This window comes from Panthera pardus, unplaced genomic scaffold (genome assembly GCF_024362965.1).
Source record: "Panthera pardus isolate Hobbes unplaced genomic scaffold, ASM2436296v1 HiC_scaffold_24, whole genome shotgun sequence".
Classification (NCBI taxonomy): domain Eukaryota; kingdom Metazoa; phylum Chordata; class Mammalia; order Carnivora; family Felidae; genus Panthera; species Panthera pardus.
The window spans coordinates 35,562,070-35,577,539 of NW_026526810.1; the positions used below are offsets into that span (position 1 = coordinate 35,562,070).

The following is a 15,470-nucleotide window of genomic DNA, read 5'->3' on the forward strand; positions in this document are numbered from 1 at the left end:
AAGTAATAGTCATAAAGATGCTCACCAAACTCAGGAGAAGAATGGATCATTAGAATGACAACTTCAACAAAGAGATATAAAATATACAAAAGTACCAAATGGAAGTCATACAGCCTAAGAATATAATAAGTTAGTTAAAATATACACCAGAGGGGCTCAGCAACAGACTGGATGAAGCAGAACAGATCAGTGAGCTAAAAGACAAAGCAATGGAATTTACCCACACAGAGCAGCCTAACAAAAAAGAGAATTAAAAAAAAAAAAAAGATAACATAAGAGACCTATGAGAAACATGCAGTGGAATAATACCCATATTCTAGGAATCCCCAAAGGAGAAGAGACAGAGAAAGGGACAGAAAACTTATTTGAAGGAATAATGGCTGAAAACTTCCCTAGACTGGGAAAGGAAATATCACAGAAAGTTCCAAATAAGATGAACCCAAAGAGTACAACACCAAGACACCAATTTTAACTAAATTGTCAAGAATTAAAGAGAATCTTAAGAACTATAGGAGAAAAAGAACTTCTTAATGTACAAGGAAAACCACATGAGGCAGTCAGCAGATTTTCAGCAGAAACTTTGCCAAGCCAGAAGGGAGTGTCATGACATAGTCAAAGAACAGAAAGGAAAAAACTTTTAACCAGGAAGGCTCTACCAAGCAAGGTTATCATTCAGAATAGAAAGAGAGATAAAGAATTTCTCAGACCAACAAAAGCTCAAGAAGCTAAAGAAGTTTGTAACCATTATCTGGGCTTATAACAACGTTAAAAGGACTTTTTAAGCTGAAAAGAAATGGCACTAATTAATAACAAGAAAGCATATGAAAATAAAAATCTTACTGGAAGAGGTAAATCTATAGTAAAGAGTGGATTAACCACTTATTAAATCTAGAATGAAAGTTAGTAGACAAAGGTAGTAAAAATAACTATGGTTACAATAATTTGTTTATGGATTCAAAGGATAAAAGGGGGTAAAATGTGACTCAAAAATATAAAATGTGGGGAGACAGTGAAAATGTGGAGTTTGGGAGTGTATTCTAATTTTAGTTGTTGTCAACTAAAACAGACTGTTATCTGCATAGGATGTTTTATGTGAACCTCATGGTAACCACAAAGTAAAACTTACAGTAAATATACAAAAGACACAAAAGAAAATAAGAAAGGAATGTAAATATAATACTAAAGAAATTCCTCAAACCATGAAAAAAAACTGTTAACAGCTAATAAGTGAATTCAGTAAAGTTGCAAGATACAAAATTAACATACAAAAATCTGTTGCATTTCTATATAGTAATGAACTATCAGAATTTAGGAAAACAATCCCATTTACAGTTGCATCATAAAGAATAAAATATCTAGGAGAAAAAAAAAACACCTAGAAATACATTTAACCAAGTAGGTGAAAGACCTGTACACTGTAAACTATAAAACATTGTTGAAAGAAATTGAAGAAGACACAGGTGAATGGAAACATATTTTACGCTCATGGATTGAAGTAATTTATATTGTTAAATTGTCCACAGTGCTCAAAGCATTCTATAAATTCAGTGCAATTCCTATCAAAATTCCACTGGCATCTTTCATGGACTAGAACAATTCTCAACTTGTATCAAAACACAAAAGAACAGCCAAACAAGAACAGCCAAAACAATCTTTTTTTTCTTTAAATTTTTTAAATGTTTGTTTATTTTTCAGAGAGAGAGAGAGCATGAACGGGGAAGGGGCAGAGAGAGGGAGACACAGAACTGAAAGGGGGGCTCCAGGCTCCGTGCTGTCAGCACAGAGCCTGATGCAGGGCTCGAATTCACACTGCGAGATCATGACCTGAACTGAAGTTGGAGGCCCAACCAACTGAACCACCCAGGCACCCCCCAAAACAGTCTTGAGAAAGAACAAAACCAGAGGTGTCATGCTCCCTGATTTCAAACTATTCTAAAAGACTATATTAATCAAAACAGTATGGTATTGGCCTCAAAACAGGCACATAGATAAATGGAACAGACTAGAAAGCCCAGAAATAAACCCCTGTACATAAAGTGAATTTTCAACAAAGGAGGTAAGAATATACAATGGGGAAAGGACAGTGTCTTCAGTAAGTGATGTTGGACCACTATAGTGCAAAAAATGTAATTGTCAATAAAACTTGACAGTTGTATATAAAAGCACAAAAGTGGGGGTGCCTGGGTAGCTCAGTCAGTTAAGCCTTGACTCTTGGTATCAGCTTAGATCATGATCTTACAGTCAAGAGATTGAGCCCTGTGTTGGTCTCTGTGCAGGGCATGGAGCCTTTCTCTCTCTCTCTCTCTCTCTCTCTCTCTCTCTCTCTCTGTCTCTCTCTCTCTTTCTCTTTCTCCCTCCCCCTCAACCCACCCCCTCGCAACGCCCACTTACACTTTCTCTCTCCCCCTCTCCCTTTACCCTTCCCCCCAAAACCCCCCCTCACCCAAAAAAGCGTGACCCTGGACCACTATTTTATACCATATAACAAATTTAACTCAAAATCGATGAAAGACTTGAATCTAAGACCTGCAGCCATAATACTCCTAGAAGGAAAGAGGTGGTAAGGTTCCTGACATTGGTCTTAGCTAAGATGTTTTCTTGGATCTGACTCCAAAGGCAAAAGTAACAAAAGCAAACATTTTTAAATGTGACTACATGGCACTAAAAAGCTGTATGGTAAAGAAACCATCACGATACCAAAAAGTAGCCTACTGAATGGGAGAAAAGTTTGCAAATCATATATCTGACACGTGGTTAATATCAAAAATATATGAAGAACTCCTACAACTCAATAACACACACACAACAATCTGGTTAAAAATTGGGCAGAGGATCTGAATAGGCATTTTTGCAAAGAAGACATACCAGTTGCCAACAGGCACATGAAAAGGTGCTCAGTATCACTAATCACCAGAGAAATGCAAATCAAAAACACAATGAAATATCACTTTACACCTCTCAGAATTGCATTTATTAAATAGACAAGAAATAATGAGTTTTGGTGAAGATGTGGAGGAAAGGGAACTCTCATGCCCTGTGGTTGGGAATGTAAATTGGTACAGCCACTATGGAAAATAGTACGGAGGTGGCTCAAAAATTAACAAAAGAACTTTCCTTCATATGATACAGCATTTTCACTTCTGAATATCTATCTGAAGAAAACAAAAACACTAAAGGGGGGAAAGATGCTGATACATGTAATGCGGGTGAATCTCAACATCATGATTAATGAAAGAAGGCAGATATAGAAGAGAACATATAGTATGAGTCCACTTACATGAAGCTCTAGAAAAGACTGAGAAAGAAGATCAGTGGTTGCTTGGATCTGGGTTTTGGGGAGGGATCAGGTTTTGGCTAAAGGGGAGGAGCTCAAAAGAACTTGGAGTGATGAGGTGTTCTGTATCTTGGTGTTACATACATGGGTAGTATAAATTTGTCAAAATTTTTCAGAGTATACACTTCAGATGAGTGCATTTTATATATGCAAATTATACCAAAAAAAGTTAACTTAATAAGTTATTTCACAAAAAACTAGAATGTACAGATTAATAGAAACTAAAAAGTAAATATCAAAAATTATTTTAATGAAAGATAATCTCTGCATTGAGATTTATTTAGTTTTGATTTTTATGTATGGTATGCCTTTACTCATTTGTTCATTATGTGTTTATTAATTGTCATGTGTTAGGCACTTTGTTAAGGATTGAGCATGAATATGGTTATTGTATGCTTTCACATTGTGTATAGTAGATTAGATGATTTGTAAGTCATGTGTGACCAATTAAATGATTGATTATTTCCACTGGTTAAAACAACTTTTGTAGAAATAGGAAAAAGTTTTATTAAGTAAGATATTTTTAGCTAATAATGTATTGAAGGTTGAATTTAAATGGTGCTTCTTTATATATCAAGGATTTTTTAATAAGGAAGCTATTTATAATATAGCTCTTTTGAAATAATATAGCTCTTTTGATGTAATAACCAGTTAATTTAATACTTTTAGGCTGTCTCTATTTTGGGAGATGAAGTCTTTAGGTTCCAAATGACTCTTTATCCAGGTGCCACAGAAGGAAAGGCCTATGCTGATATGTCGAAAGTAGATGGGAAACTTAGTCTCAAAGTGGGTTGTATTCAAATTGTTTATGTCCATAAATTCTTCATGTCTCTTTTGGTAAGTTTATTTTAAAATATATTTATTTCTCATTGAGATCTAAATATCTTTGCCTATACATCTGTAACTAGGTAGTCAAAATCTTTACTAACAGGGCTATGTGGTAAATACTGAAATGCTGAACAGAATGTTATAGTGAAGGAAATCCTTTACGTGATGGATACCCAAATGAATTTTTGTTATTGTTCTCATTCTTTCACATTTCCATAGTTCTATAATTTAAAAGTACTTTTTGTTGTTTTACTTTAGGTATTTTCAGTGTTGTTTTATGAAATACCCTTAAAGGTATTTAGCTACAAGAATTTTTTTAGGAGCTCCTCAGGCTTATGAAGGACTAGTATTGGAATTTACAACTTTCGAATATAATTGTAATCAAAAAGTCTGTAAAATTATTTTCTTTTAATTATTATTTCCATGTAAATGTCATGGGCTGAAGAGTTTAAATCTGCCTATGCCTCTTAGCAAGACTATTATTTAGGGCTTTTAGTCATGGATTTCTACCTACACCATCATGTTTTATTCTTCTGGAAGGTAATTGTATTTGGAGAAGGGGCAATTTAATTCACTCTATATTATTAGCTTCAAGAATATTGCTTCTAAAAGTCATCTTTTCTTCATTGGGAAAAATATGTTTTTAGTTGAAATTGAGATGAAATGCATCTTACTTTAAATGAAGTAATTTGGACTCTTGCTAATGATTGCAAGTTTATAGACCCTTAAGCATCTTTGCTTATGCCTGAGTACATTCAGAAAAAAAAAAACTTCAGAAATAAGCTGGCATTTCTTAGTTTCTAACAATAAACTTTTTTTCCTGTGCCCTAGAGGTACAAAATTGAACCTCTGTGGGAGAAGTAAATTGCTGTCCTTTTACTTACATTTGAATTTATTTTATTTATTTTTTTTTAAGTTTACTTATTTATTTTGAGTGGGGGGGCAGGGGCAGAGAGAGAGGGAGAGAGAATCCCAAGCAGACTCCATGCTGTCAGCACAGAGCTCTATGCAGGGCTCTGTCTCACTGACTGTGAGATCATGACCTGAGCAGAAATCAAGCATCAGATGCTTAACCTACTGAGTCACCATGGTACCCCTATTTACATTTGAATTTAAAGTGACAAACACTCATGAGTAAAGGGAGACTTAAAAAAGAATTGCCAACAAAAATGTCTCATAAAAAAACAGATAATTCTGAAATACATAAAATGAAAGTTAAAAGACTCTTGTTTCTATAGGTAATAGTTGTTAATATTTTAGAGTGTGTCTTTCTGGACAGTCTCCATATATATACAATCATAAATAGCCTCTCTTTTGTTTTACTATTTTATTTAGTTTTTCTTTTTTAAAGAAAATGCTTTTTATTTTTTTTTATTTTATTATTTTTTTTTAATTTTTTTTTTTTTAATTTTTTTTTTTTTTTTAACGTTTATTTATTTTTGAGACAGAGTGAGACAGAGCATGAACGGGGGAGGGGCAGAGAGAGAGGGAGACACAGAATCAGAAGCAGGCTCCAGGCTCTGAGCCATCAGCCCAGAGCCCGACGCGGGGCTCGAACTCACGGACTGTGAGATCGTGACCTGGGCCGAAGTCAGACGTCTAACCGACTGAGCCACCCAGGCGCCCCGAAAATGCTTTTTAAAGTTAATCCTGTTTTTTTTTTTTTAAGGAAATCTAAATATCTATCTCTTCCAATAGAACTTCCTCAACAATTTCCAAACTGCCAAAGAAGCTTTGAGCTCAGCCACAGTCCAGGCTGCAGAAAGGGCTGCTTCCAGCATGAAAGACTTGGCTCAAAAGAGTTTCCGCCTTTTGATGGATATCAACTTGAAAGCACCAGTTATTATTATTCCTCAGTCTTCAGTATCGCCTAATGCTGTTATAGCAGATCTGGGTTTAATCAGAGTTGAAAACAAATTTAGCTTAGTTCCTATGGAACGTGATTCTCTTCCTCCAGTCATTGATAAGATGAGCATTCAACTAACTCAGTTGAAGTTGTCCAGGTATACATATATAATCCAATTGTGTACTACTTCTAGAAATATAATTCTCATAAAATCTTTTCAAGGGGTAAAATACTCTCACTCTTTGTGGTTGTCATTCCTTATTTTTTATAATTGTAAAACCATGACCATTGGGTTTTGGTCAGTGGTAATAGTTGTGCACCTCATGGAATCTTCATTTTGTGTTACTACATTTATTATGTGGCTTTTTCCATTTTATAAAAATTTACTATTATAAAATTATAGTTTACTCAATAATAATTTCGATTTATTTTACTTATTTTTCACTTTGCACATAGCTATTTTCTGTAGACAGAAGCAGACTTCTTAAAATGTACTAAAAGTTAAGATTTTTTTTCCTCATTTCCAAACCTTGTCACGTTTGGGAATTCTCAGTGTGGTATCTAAAGGATTATTGAATCCAAATGGGAAAGTCTTGGGTCTGTTGAATGACAAGAGTCATTCATTTGGTTGTGCAAATGGTTGTTGGCAGTCATGCTTGAAATGACTATTACCATATGTTTGTTCAATGTGTAGGTTTGGTGAGTTTTTCCCTTTGAGTTTGGAGAAGTACCAATAACACAAAACTAAGTATTACTTAGAGTTTCTTTGCCTTTTTTAGGAGGATGTTAAACATTTGTTTGTATAACATTGTACTAGTTGCTAATATTGAATCGTCTTTGTGAAAGATAATAAATAGTTTAATAGTCATACTCTTTGTCTTTGGAATCAGCCTTGCCTAGATTTTATTTTAGAAAGCTGTTGATTTCTTCTGATTTGGATTGATTTGTGAAAAGAAGCATGTTCTAGAAGAATTCTGATAGCAGCCTTCAGTATCCAGGAAAACTGGAAACTATTACACAATATGATAGTCTTCATTTTAAAATGTAAATTTAAAAAATACAAAACAAATTCTTGTTTATCTTTCAGAACTATTTTGCAGTCTGGCTTGCCACAACATGACATTGAAATTTTAAAACCAGTCAACATGCTATTGTCCATACAACGAAATTTAGCAGCAGCATGGTATATGCAGATTCCAGGGATGGAGATAAAAGGAAAGCTAAAACCTATGTTGGTAAGTATATGTATACATTATGTGAAAATTGTGAGTAGGCTTTTAGCATTGATCACAGTCCAGTTCTAGTGTACATCAGAAGTGGTAATGCCTTGGGACGCCTGAGTGGCTCAGTCGGTTAAGCCTCCAATTTCAGCTCAGGTCATGATCTCATGGTTCATGGGTTTGAGCCCCCCGCGTCAGGCTCTGTGCTGACAGCTCAGAACCTGGAGGCTGCTTCAGATTCTATGTCTCTCTCTGCCCCTCCTCTGCTTGCTCGCTCACTCGCTCATTCTCTCTTTCTGTCTCTCTCTCTCTCTGTCAAAATAAATAAATAAACATTAAAAAAAAAAAAAGTGGTGATGCCTTAAATGGGAGTACTTTGTTAGCTGAAAATGAAGTCATCCTAATTCTCTGGCTTTTCTTTATTTCACTTTAGTCACATACCTGGTAAAGCCAGCAAGAAGTCCGAGATAAAACCTACTAGAGTTTACTGAACATAGTATTAGTCATTTTGGAAAGGTCTGTTACAGTTTTAAGGCACTTGAATTGTAAGCCAGTATAAAGTAAGATTTAAATACCACATTCAAAATACCATAGGAGTATTCTTAATGTTTAAAAGCACTCTTTTAATTCGAAGATAGAACTTACGTGGCACATGGGTGACTCGGTCATTTAAGCATCCACCTTCGGCTCAGTGCATCATCTCATGGTTCTTGAGTTTGAGCCCCATGTTGGGCTCTGTGCTGACACCTCAGAGCCTGGATCCTGCTTCAGATTCTGCATTTCCCTCTCTCTCTCTCTGCCTCTCCCCCACTCACACTTGCTCGCTCTCTCTCTCAAAAATAAATAAATAAACAAACATTAAAAAAAAAGTGAACTTTTAAAAAAAGTTTATTTATTTATTTAGAGAGACAGTGTGTGTGTGAGAGAGGGACAGAGAGAGAGAAAGGGAGAGAGAATCCTAAGCAGGCTCCGCACTGAAGCATGGGGCTCAAACCCATGAACTGTGAGATGCTGACCCGAGCCAAAACCAAGAGTTAGACGCTTAACCAGTAAGCCACCCAGGCACCCCAAAAAGTGGACATTTTAAATAGGTGGAGGTGTACATTTGGTCAGCCTATAAACACAGCATTGTTTATAATAGTGTGATTATCGGTTTCCATGTTGACTCACTGGGAGAGATGGTATTGGTCAAAGGTGGTAATGGAAGTGTAGGAGTCTTATGGTTCTCCTGTGCATGTTTGTGAGACCACTGAAGACAAGCAGTAGGGGATAGGGGAGGACCGAGAGTGACTAAACCGAGTGTATGAAAAACAAATACAAATCTAGTAGTTTAGAAGTTTTTGACACCTGTGATTACTTCAGAGTTAGTTCTAAGATAAAACAGAAAGGTCAAAGAGTTCTACTCAGGAAGAAGTTAAAACTGAAGTTTGTTGTAGGGATGAAGGGTCCTTTGTGTAGTTATGAGTGGATATAATATAAGGGAAGAATGTCTATTTAGGGTATTTATTCATAAAGATTTCTCTATTTCAGAGTATGCAACTCTCAGCTTCTCCCTTGCTGTTAAGAGATTAGATCTCAGGACTAATATCTGACCTTTTCCCCTTGCTTTCAAGGATTGTGTGGTTCTAGGTTTGCTGAAAGCAAAAGTAAAACCTGTATTTCTGTCAGTAGGAGAATATGGACTAAGGGATAGTATATTCATATTATGGGCAGTATAAAGCAATAAGGTGAGTGAGCTAGAACTATATGAAACAAAATGGGTATACCTTAAACATAAAAGTGGAAAAAATTGAGTTGCAAAGTGAGAGTACAATTCTATATTATTTCAAATTTTATAACAAACAATAGACATTGCTGTGTGTGTGTTTGTGGTGTGTGTGTGTGTGTGTGTGTGTGTGTGTGTGTGAATTGTTTGTAGGGAATTCAACTGTGGTAAATATAAGAAAACATTCATGGGAAGAATAATTCTCTAATTCAGGATAGTGTCTTTCGCTGAAAAGGAGTGTGGCTGGATGGAGTCTCATAGAAGTAAACATAGGTCTTCAACCATATCTATAATGGAGAAACAAGATCTAAAGGAAATGTGGGAAACTGTAAGATTTGACAAAGCTAGATGATAGGTACACTGGGGAGGATTATTGTATTCTCTCTGCTTTTCCTTTATGCTGGAAGTATTTCAAAAGAAAGACAAAAAGTAACAGATCCAGCATTTTAACATCAACGTGTGATCATCACTTTAACTAAAAGGACGCCTGTTAAATCAAGATGCAGCCTTAGTGGGTGCAGTTTCCACTACCTGATGTGTCAGCAATCCAGGCCTCTCAGAACACCCCCTCATTGGTGTGAGTCTGCGTACTTTTTCTGGGTGTAGCTAAGAAAGGGTATCAGGTAGGTGACATCAGTGAGTTGAGTAAATCAGTTTGACAGTTCTTAAACAACTGTGGGGCCATGTCTCAAATTGTCATTCACGCTTATGGAAGGGTTTCAGCCACAGCAAACCAGAGGGGATGGTGAAGTTCACTGCTTTCCAGGTAGTTGTAATATCTTGGTTGGTATCACACGTGGGAATGAATACACAGGGAAGTTCTGGGGAGTTAAAGTGACATCTATTCTCTTGGAGCAAACAAGAAATCTTTGGTTATTATCTCATGCTAAAGTATCTCCCCATTTTCATTTAGGCTTTGGTCAGGCACTTTTTCTGTCAATAAGGGCCTGTATTTGGGGAACAAAGTATTCTGTGGTATTCAGAGGAGAAGGTGCTGTGAATGCATGCATGCCTGTGTGAAGTTGTGTTTAAGTATTTGGAACAGTCTTTTGGACTGCTATGTGTGTAGGGAAAATGTACAAAAGATAGAAAGATTAAAAGGTTTAATGGTTCTTGGCAGCCAGTAGCAATTTTGTTCTAGCTACTTCATGTTCTGCAGGCAGCTAGGAGGAAGATGGTATTATTTCTTTTTTAAAGATTAAGAAACCTGAGTTAAGGAGGCTAAGAAACTTGGCAAATAGCACAGCCAGAAAGTGGTAGCGTTGATACAGTGCTGCCTGACTCAAAAACTCTCTCCCTCTCTCTTTGCTTCTTCATTTCTTTTTCTTTTTTTCTCTCTCTCGCTTTCTTTTTCTTTAAAAATTTTTAATGTTTATTTGCTTTTGAGAGAGAGAGAGACAGAGTGTGAGTGGTAGAGGGGCAGAGAAAGAAGGAGACGCAGAATCTGGAGCAGGCTCCAGGCTCTGAGCTGTCAGCACAGAACCGGATGCAAGGCTCGAACTCATCAACTGTGATATCATGACCTGAGCCGAGGTCAGCTGCTTAACTGGCTTAGCCACCCAGGCACCCCATTACTTACTTACTTTGTTCCTTCCTTCCTTCTTTCCTTCCTTCCTTCCTTCGTCACACATTCCCTTTTGTAAAGGTGGGAGATCAACAAGATGCTCCTTTTCTGCTCTGTGTTTTTGTTTTAAAAATTTCTTTGTGATGCATTACTTACTGTTCTAAGTGGCATTATTCTTGATAAGTTGCACAAATATCTTAGGTATGTCCAGATGCATATTTACAGGGAATAAGAGCTCCATTGAAGGAGAGTATCTTTTTACTTCTTGGTAGAGACTAGAAACTGAACAACACTCTTCCTGTATTAAGTCTGGATGGGAGTGAAGTGGAGGAGGGAGCTGATACTGGGTGAGAAGAGAGAGAGTCAGAGTGGCGATGGGGAGAGAAGGAGAGGAGAGAGAAGCACAGGTCCACGAGCAGTAGAAGAAAGATAGGAACAGACGCGGAAGAAGAATGACATAGGCAGGTGCTTGGGCTTGGGATCAGACAGAAGGGTGCTTTACACAACAATAGTGTCTCCTTCTATGCAATGAAATACTTGTTTCCTGTGTTTACTGTCCCAACTCTTTTTTTTTTTTTTTTTTTTTTTTTACTTAGGTGAACATTGAATTTGAGGAACTGTAAACTGAGACATGGATATGATATTCTGCTTTTTTATTACTTATATATTAACAATTTATTGTTGCTTTCTAGGTTGCTCTCAGTGAAGATGACTTAACAGTTTTAATGAAAATTTTGCTGGAAAATCTTGGAGAAGCTTCTTCACAGCCAAGCCCTACACAGTCTACCCAGGAGGCTATAAGAGTAAGAAAAGATGTTCTGGGTGGGCCTGACCACCTCAAAGGTATAAATTAATGAAGATTTTTGCTTTGATTATGGAGGAAAATTAGTGTTAATGCTGTATTTATGTATAGTGGTATTTTTAGTTGTCTAGCACAATGTGTTATGAACTGTTTCAATACTGTAGTATTTACTGTGGAAAATTGGCTGGTATGGGGCCTGGGGCTGCCTTGGAGCTCCCGAGGGAAGGAGGTATGCTCATTGTCTTCCATAAGGGGAGGGGCCACCTACTGTTTGCAGGATACATGTTTGCCCTTTACTTCTAACAGCTGAATTTGCTGAGTTTAGGAGCCATGGAGGTGGTGTACCTTGAGAAATAGCAAATTAGGCATGTAGCATGGCAAGGTCCAAAATTATCAAGAGAAAAAAGGGCCTCAGTATCCTACTCAAATGACCGGCCCAAGAGAAAGGAAGGTCTTCTGGTACAAAAACAGCTTTACTAATCTGGCTTTATTAGAGAATGATATAGTCACATACATAAGGGAATTTTCTGGATTATTACAATGGAATCATTTAAAAGCACTGAGCCTTTTAAATTCATCCATTTTTAAAGGATAATTTTTATAAAAGAAAAGTGTCATTCTTGCTCAAGATATTATATAAAACATAATTTTACTTTTTTGATCATTTAAAGTCATTTACGTGAACATATGTTTTATTAGACTGTAACTAGGTTAATATTTCCATGGCTTCCCCTTTTGTTGAATGGCCCCAGACTGCTGTGCTTTTATAATGAATGCTCAGATCATCAGCTGTTACTTAAGAAAGCAGTACATAAAAGTGCCAGTTAATAATATCATTAACATTGCTTCTCCTGTATTTAGGCCCAGTGTGTTTTGAAATTGCAAAATAAATGACTAGAGTTGTGTGCAGAAAAGGTTTTTGTTTCAGGTGGATAGTTAGTGTTACATGGGGTTGGTGAGGTGAGCATCTTCTCCCCAGACTGGGAGTATGCTCCAGTACAGTCCAGACAAATACTAGATAAGCAGGCTATTGCTGTGGTTAGACCGGAACTATGTGCAGATGACTAAAAACAGCAGGCAGACTGTATGTGATTAAATCAGGAGCTCATTATGTTCAGCTGTGGTCAATTTGTGTCTTTGGCTCTGGCTATACGGTTAACGTGGTCCTTGGGAAAAGTTGTGAATTCAGAAAGCTGCAAAGATGGTGGAGATTGGAATATGAATTACTTTCAGGAAAAGTGAAGGGAAAAAACCCTAGCATTTTCCAACATGGCGAAGCCTTTATGTGGTTAAAGTTATGCAGTGTTTGCTCTTCCAGTATCTTGTAAGAACATTTCCCTATAAATGATCAAAGGATAGAATCCATCTCCAAAAGAGTTGATAAAATCAGTTTCTAAGAGTGATTGAAAACAGTGTCTGTTTTTATTGTCTAAAACGTTTTTGCCTAAAGATGAGGGAAAGGACTAAATTACTTCTTGAAATCTCTTTTCCCCCAGAATTCCAAAGGCTTCCTGGCCCATATTTTATTTGAGCACTGTTTGTCTCTGCTCTTGAATTATATTCTGTTCTTGTAAATGTAATGAGCTGGGTGGTATAGGTAATTAAAGATAGCGAGAATTACATTATGCTAGCAGAGAATCTGTTAGTGACTAGTCTGTTCTAGGTCAAAATATTTTATTTTTCTCTGCCTCTAATTTCATAATCTCTTAACACTGGCTTATAACCATTTAGGTTAAATGCTTTGATAATTGTAAATTATTCTATGATGAACAGTCCCGCTCTGGGGGGCTTTAAAAAAAAGTTGTCTGGATACTCTCCAAGACCCCTTCTTTTTTGTTGCTTCTTTTAAAATATAGATGGTCTCCCTCTGTCATTTTTCCCTATACTAAATATATATAGAATAAATCATTGCCATTTTAATTAATTCTCATAATATGATTTAAAGAATCCTAGAAAGTATGATACATATTTAGAATAATAGGTTATCATCTCTGCTTTTTAAATAAGTGTAAAATAATGTACTTACTTAAAGCTTTTTAATTTTCATTCTTATGTTTGAACCATCAGAACAAGATATGACAGACTCAAAGCTTTCTGTGGACCAAAATGTCACTCTCCAATTTGACTTTCACTTTGAATCTCTTTCCATTGTCCTTTATAACAATGATATAAACCAGGTATGTAGTAAATTTATTTAGAAATACATCTTCAGTTATTGGTATTTAATTTTAAAACATTGGCATCTTTTCATTTGAATTAAAAAATTAATTAAAAAATTAATATGTCTATTAAACTCTTACTTGGCCTACAGAATATACATTGGTCTTGCTCTGTCTTCACTTTGTTAGTATTTCTAATCTTACTCAACTAAGGAAAAATTTTTACTTCTTTTGGTAACATTAGCCCTGAACTACTTAGGTCCATCTCTAATAGAAGAATTTTATATGTGAGTAATTAATTATATGTGTAATTTTGTTACATAGCTATATATGTGTACATATATAGCCATATAAGAATAATTTAGTAGTGGCTTTGGAACCTTGGAGGATTCTTTTATAATTCATGATTATCCAGGATATAAAAGCATTAATTATGTTTCTATTAAATAAATGTTATATGTAATAGATTTGTATTAAGGATACCGATTAGTGGATACAAGAACCAAGTCTAGTGCCATGATTTGAAGTAATTAATGTACCAGTGCTATTTTAGAAAGCTATTTGTTGTTATGTAGATAGTATCTTCAATAAATAATTTTATTATATCAATTACATCATATCATAATACTCATAATAAATACATCATATTATAATACCCATAATTTGCATTGATTATGTCTGTTGTTATTGTCCATTCATGTTATCTTATGTTTCAAATTGTTTTCTAAGTTATTCATATTGCTCTTGAGCCTTGGGCTAGTGTCCGTCATTTATGCAGTAAACTACTTTCATTTCTAATGTTTAATGTTAATGAAAAAATAAAAAACATAACCTATGGGAAATGAATAGTTGAATGTATTCTTCATTGCACTTAAGGTACCATCATTCTACTGGTGCCCCAGCCTTAGAATGTTGATATTTTCTTTTACTTCCTTCTTTATTGACCTTTATTCATTCGACACTGAGTATTGCCATTTTTTTCTTTGTTCTTTCCTGATACTTCTCACTGCTACTTTATTTGAAACTTCTTAGCTTACCCTTACTGTAATGGCTTCCTTGTTCGTTGCTCTTTTTCCTCTCATCCATACCAGACATTGGCACAAGTTCACTTTCCTAAATGAATTTCACGTAGCCGTTTATAACTTTTTACTCTACTAAAAAACATTCGGTATTAGGTTGTCTGAATTGTACCTTATTTAAAAAAGTTCAGTGACTCCAAATTGTTTACGTTAGTAGCTGTACTAGTATATTGTGATCAGTAGGTGTGTCACAGGTCATTTCTATTCGTAGTTACAGACCAGAAGCTTGTGAATTATTTACATTTTTATAACTTACATTCCAAATTTGCCATTAATAATGTCAATGTCTGACCCATATGCATACAATGTACCGTCTTGAGTGATGGATGTAGTTATAACCAATGTACCAGGAATTGCACATCACCACTACCTCTTATATCAATGCCATTGTCTATAGTGAGCAATTAGGACTTCACTTTCCTAAAGACATTTTTGTTAGTTGTTTTGTTTTGTTTTTTTCCTTCTTTTTGGGGGGTGGTTGTATATTTAACCTTTAGAATTTGCAGGATGTGTTATGTACCTTTAGATGTAGAATTTGCAGGATGTGGGCATACCTTTAGAATTTGCAGAATGTGTTACAATTAAAGATTGAGATCCTTTTACCTGTTAATGAAAGTTTAAATCTTTAGTTTGGGAAGTGGGACCTCATTAGGCCCTGTATTTCTTCCCACCCCTCATTCCCTACCATTCTTTAATTGAAATATTCAAACTTAAGCAGCTAGTACCTTATACCCTTAGAGCATCTCTGAATTGTTTACTCGTGTTTTTTCTGCATCTGGAATTTCTTCTCCCTCCTCTTACCCCATCTGATCCCGCTTAGTCTCTGAGGCTCAGCTCAGTTATCATCTTCTTTCTGAATTTTTCTCAGCCCAC

The 15,470-nt window shown here is 35.7% G+C and overlaps 1 protein-coding gene across 5 annotated transcripts in view; it reads left to right on the forward strand.

Moving 5' to 3' along the window:
* VPS13C (vacuolar protein sorting 13 homolog C) overlaps positions 1–15,470 on the forward strand; it is a 195,257-nt gene that overhangs the window by 115,321 nt on the left and 64,466 nt on the right. For all 5 annotated transcript variants that reach the window (XR_008417070.1, XR_008417071.1, XR_008417072.1 and 2 more), the window contains 5 exons: positions 4,004–4,171; positions 5,861–6,165; positions 7,096–7,243; positions 11,250–11,400; positions 13,427–13,536. Coding sequence is in view for 2 of the 5 variants with exons in the window: in XM_053889012.1 (XP_053744987.1) it covers positions 4,004–4,171; positions 5,861–6,165; positions 7,096–7,243; positions 11,250–11,400; positions 13,427–13,536 (882 nt within the window). In the remaining 3 variants the exon portion in view is untranslated. The remainder of the gene's footprint in view (positions 1–4,003; positions 4,172–5,860; positions 6,166–7,095; positions 7,244–11,249; positions 11,401–13,426; positions 13,537–15,470) is intronic.